The following is a 4,986-nucleotide window of genomic DNA, read 5'->3' as shown; positions in this document are numbered from 1 at the left end:
CCCTAACCCTAACCCTAACCCTAACCCTAACCCTAACCCTAACAGCACAGACAAGACTCGACAATGCCCTTTATCTTTCATTCCACCAAACCAAGTATCGAGATAGTTCACTAGCCTCTCCCCTGTGGACCGCTCACCCGTGAACAAAGCCATCCCCAGCCCTCCGCAGACAAGAAGGAGCCGGCACCCCGCCCGGTCCACCAGGTAGAGGGCAAGGAAGGTGCTGAGGTAGTTGAGGAGGGCCACGGCCAAGGTGGCGAGGATGGCCATCTCCGAGGCGAGGAACTTCTTGAAGATGACAGGGGCGAAGTACATGACTAGCGGCATGGAAAAGAGCAGAAAGAGAGGGGAAGGGAGAGCTGAGCGTGCCAAGCGTTGACGCCGTGACTGTCCCTTTGTTCGGTGAGGCGATCATGCTGATTTGGACACTTTGGTCTTCTCTTATGGCTAACTCTGCCTGATGCCGTGATTCTCTTGGACGCCATACCAAGGCAGCAGCTGTACGGGGACCGCTCTCTCGCACGAGTTATGACACCGACCATTCTTCTCCAAATCCCTCTCCGGCCCTACTCGCCTCGCTTTCTCTCCTACACCTGCTTGCTGTCCTTGTGCGCCTTCCCGCGTCTAACCACAAATATCATCCCTTCCCTCATATCCATCTACCCTTCACTTGTTCCCCTCCGTCAGTGGGATGAAACCTACCGCATTGATCTCGGAGAACTGCTCCAACAGCATGGTCCTGTACAAGATGAAGTCCACGGGCGAGACCAAGTCCTTCCAGGCGCCCTTTTCCATCTGTGCCTCCGCCTGAGGGAAGAACACGGGTAGGAAGCGCGCGCATGAGGACTTTAGTATTGGAGGTGGTTCGTGATACTTGGCTAGGCGGTCCCACCACACCCACGGGCACCGTCTTTCCGTCGGTCGCAACCCCGTTTCCCACCCTCGATCCAGATCTCTCACCCACCCTCCTCTTACGGTAAGGATATGCCCTTATCCCTTCTCCTTCTCATCCTCATCAATTGGCCACCCTCCCCCAACCCCTCATGGCCCTCGAACCCGGTCCCATCCAGGACCTCCCCTACCTTCACAGCCGCCTGCATGCCAGCGAGCTCACCCTCCGTCTCATCTTCTTGTCGGATCCCACCTAAGGAAGCCTTGGCCGTCTCACTTTTACCTTGCGCAACCAGCCAGCGGGGCGACTCTGGGAGACAAAGCTAAGGTGCAGTATGGCACGTACAGAAGGAGAGATAAGAAGGAGAATCGTTGGTCCGTGTCGGTGAATGTGAGCTTGGAAGAGAGAGATATCGCGGGAGAGACAAGAACAAGGAGAATTACATATTCGCTGCTGTATGGGGATTGATAAGGACGGGTAACCCTAACCCTAACCCTAACAGAGCGAGGCAGAAAGCGATGTGTATCTCAGTGGATGCCCAGAGCCGTCAATTGCACCGAAGGAGACAAAAGGGGGACAGAAAAGGCAGCCAGCAAACCGCTGCTTTTGACAACTTGACAGAGCAGGCCGTGAATACCCATCCCTACCATCAGGAGCATGAGAAGGAGGGAGAAGAAGCCCTTGCCACCGTAGGAGATGCGCCAGCCCTCGTCTCAGTGCTGCAAGCCCACGTTCAGGCCCCCGGCCAGTAGGATGCCGGCTGTGAAGGAGAGCTGCTGGATCGAGACCACCAGGCCTCGAACCTGGCGGCGGAGGAAGGGAGGAAGGGATCGTGGGAGGGAGGGAACACTTCGGAAGAAGAGAAGGTGGGAAGGGGTGGAGCAGGTAGGAAGTTAGGGAGGGAGGGAGGGATTGAAGGTAAAAGGAACGTCGAATGAGAGGTCGGCTCACCTTGGGGGGCGCGGTCTCTGACTGGTAAAGAGTAGCTGCCATGGACAGTCCGCCCACACCTGGAAAGGAAGGGAGTAGGAGGGGAGGCAGAAGGGCTTGGTGGGCGAGACGCAGTCAAAACAGGCGGAGCGCCCAGAGAGTTCGAGCGACGTTTGGTCATCTCGGACGGAAGAACGTCCACGCGAACCACCCCTTGCGCTCCAGAGAAGGAACAAGCGAGCAAGTAGAGGAAACCAGCCCCTCCTGATCCCCGCCTTTCTCTCCCGTGCCGCCGCCCGAACCTACCGACGCCAGAGATGAAACGGCCCGCCAGGAGCATCTGGTAGCCGCTGGGGACAAGCTGGATGACGGCGCCGACGGTGAAGACGAAGGACAGGAATATGATGCAGCGTTTTCGACCCATGAAGTCGGTCAGGAAGCCCGAGGGGAGCGAGCCGACGATGCTGCCCAGGGAGAAGATAGCGGTGATCCAGCCTGATCAAAGGAAGGTCCGAGGAGGGACGAGGAAGAGGGAGGGAAGGATTAGCTGGAAAGTGTGGTTCGGGATGATGTGGACCGCGAGGGAGTGTTTTCCCTCGACCACGACTTCTCTCCTCATCTGATTGTCCGGTCCAAGCTCTCGACCTTTCGCCTGTACGCGTGCTCGGCCATCGTACTTTCTGCCCACACTGTGTTCCTCCGCGACCAAGCCTAGTGCCGAGGCCGGATTCCCGTGCCTGCCTTGCCATCGCACACATCTCTCTGTCCCGGGCTATCCCAAGCCCTTCCTTCCATACATATTCTCCTCCTCAAGCTCCTCCTTTTCTCCTCATCGGATCCTTCCTCCTTTTCTTCCTCCGGCCAAAGGATACCATTCCCCTTCCATCTCAGAGGTCTACCACCCGCGTCAACCCCCCCCCTCCTCTCTCTCTGCATGACAAAGCTAGTATCCAGAGAAGACTTTCTATTCCCTTACCTTACTGGTTAGCCACCAAGGCCGGCCACCCGGAAAACCGTCGGAAGCCCGCCATTTCGAAGGTGCCTCCGGACCCCCCTGAATGGGAAGGGTCGAGGCGTGAATGTGAGGCGGGAATGGTGTTGCTTAGATGAAGAAGACCGTGGATAACCTTACCTTCAACTGTCTTCCACCACGTGACTGCCGATACCTCCCCCTACCCCGTTTCTTTCCTCCCATCAATGTCGTAGCCAAAGAGAAGGCCCAACAAGGCAGTGATGCTGGCAATGACGTACACGAAGCGTTTCACAGGGTACTCTCAGTGGGTATCTGCGTTGGAAACCCGCCCATTCTGTGTGGTAAGGATAAAAAACCGCCGTGAATAAACACTCCACCACGCGCACATCAAACCACAAGAACCAATCCCCGATGTTTTTCATATCACGCCTAAGGTATTCGCGTCTTGCCTCAATATCAGCGGAATTCCCCCGGTGGCTGAGGCCGTTGCCCGAGTTTGGGCGGGTATCAGAGTGGTGACGGCCCCTTTTCAGGTGAAGCCGGAGCCCGCCATGAGACAGGACCAATCAATCAACTCGCATTCTACAGCGGGCGTCATCTATGACAGGTGCCACACTACACCTTGTTTTGCGAATGAAACCATGAGAATTACCAAGATGTCAAAGCTCAGGACAGGTCCGTCGGGTGTATGGGATTCTCACGTCTCCCTCCCTCGCTCCGTGCTAGGATCCATCGAGCCACCCCGCAGACAGAGGTCGTGGTCACTCCGTCCATGGCATCTGCCATGAGAACGCGCCCCCTTTCAATAAGATTGAATTAATGCGCAGACATATAAGGATCATAAGCAGAGGTCAGTCCCCATGAGCTTGTTGGCTTGACAAGAAATTTGACAGACGAGAACGACCTGCCGGAACGAACAAGCGAGGGATCGGCTGAGCAAACCTCAAACGCCTCTCACCCGGTTTCACAAAAGTTGATATGCGTCACTCCCTTCCCCCGACTCCAATTCCTGCTAGCCCCATGTCACATTGTCGCTGACTCAGGCCTGTAGATAGAGCGGAGCAGTCGTGCGGCCGCCTTGTCCACGTCGTTCGCTCGTTTCTGACAAAAAATGACGGGACCGGGGGGGCATGGGCCGCGCCAACGGTCGCGACGCCACAGCGAAAAAAAAGACGTTGTATTTGTGTGTCGGACGACGAGAAGTCGCATGTGCGTACCTTCGCGCCCCTACATAGCTACTGCTTGTGCAAGGGTGGAGCTGTGTACGAAAGGTGTGCATGGTCGTGTCCCGTAGCTCGCGTGGGGTGTCAAAGAGAAGGACGCATGTGTGCGACGAAGCGTCGCGCTAGCACGATACGCCAGCGCGGTTTGTTCGTACGTAATTAGCGCACTTACCCCACCTTTTATGTTCATATTCATGGCAACCACAGACGTGGGAAAAGAAAGACGTGCACACATGAAGGTGCACGAGCAAGAGGCAGTGTTGGCGGACGCTTTAATGCGACCATCTGGCCCTCCACAGGGGAAGGATGAGCTCGAAAGGGAAGGAGGGCTCCGGGCGCCGGACCCTTTTGGTGGCTTACCCACCTCTCCCTCCTCGACAAGGACTGCCTCGTCGCCCTCCGCATTCACCAGTGGAGATGACATGAAAATGCGGGGCGCGGGGCGTGCGAAAGCGATGCAGATGGGAAGGATGAAGAAGGCTGGGAAGCGGGTAGGGCAAGCGGGAGATCCCCCCGGGCGGGGCAAGAAAGAGGCAGAGAGGGCCGATGAAGAAAAGATATCATGGAAAAAAGGACTGTTTGGTAGAAGAAAGGATCCGGAGGGCGTGCATGCGGGAGGAAGAGGGCGCCGTGGCAGGAAAACCGGCTTTCTGGGTGCAACCGGGCACGTCGTCGATGGGAGGAATGGAACCGAAGGCTCACCCTCCCTCCCTCCCACCCTCCCTCCCTTCCCCAGACCGCCCTCGCCACCTCAGAAGAGCTCTCGCTGCCCCGGGTGGCTTGGCCGACGCTGGGAGTGTTTATAGCCGGCTACGGATGCTTCCTCCTTCCCCCCCTCCTCGCTCATCACTTGGGAAAACTCTCGGAGGCGGGCCTGAGGGATGTGCCCTGGTATGGGACCGTGCCGGTGCAAGGCTATGGGATATACCTACTATTCACCTGCATGCACGACGCCGTGCATCGGTAGG

The 4,986-nt window shown here is 57.2% G+C and overlaps 1 protein-coding gene across 1 annotated transcript, besides 1 other annotated feature; it reads right to left on the bottom strand.

Moving 5' to 3' along the window:
* Positions 1-733: 733 nt before the first annotated feature.
* Positions 734-772: a sequence feature (Short protein (NGA_0702200, EKU23321.1) was converted to a misc_feature.).
* A 199-nt stretch (positions 773-971) lies between these two features.
* Positions 972-2,315, bottom strand: NGA_0702100 (high-affinity glucose; the record flags this gene model as incomplete). Its single annotated transcript, XM_005852449.1, has 3 exons — positions 2,129-2,315; positions 1,540-1,902; positions 972-1,201 (listed from the first exon to the last, which is right to left on the bottom strand). Exons 1-3 carry the CDS (start codon positions 2,244-2,246, stop codon positions 972-974), a joined length of 711 nt encoding a protein of 236 aa, XP_005852511.1. The 5' UTR covers positions 2,247-2,315.
* Positions 2,316-4,986: the final 2,671 nt, after the last annotated feature.

Source organism: Nannochloropsis gaditana, assembly GCF_000240725.1.
Source record: "Nannochloropsis gaditana CCMP526 unplaced genomic scaffold scaffold1209, whole genome shotgun sequence".
NCBI classification, from domain to species: domain Eukaryota; class Eustigmatophyceae; order Eustigmatales; family Monodopsidaceae; genus Microchloropsis; species Microchloropsis gaditana.
The sequence above is the reverse complement of the archived record's forward strand: the minus strand, read 5'-3'. Positions and strand labels throughout refer to the sequence as shown.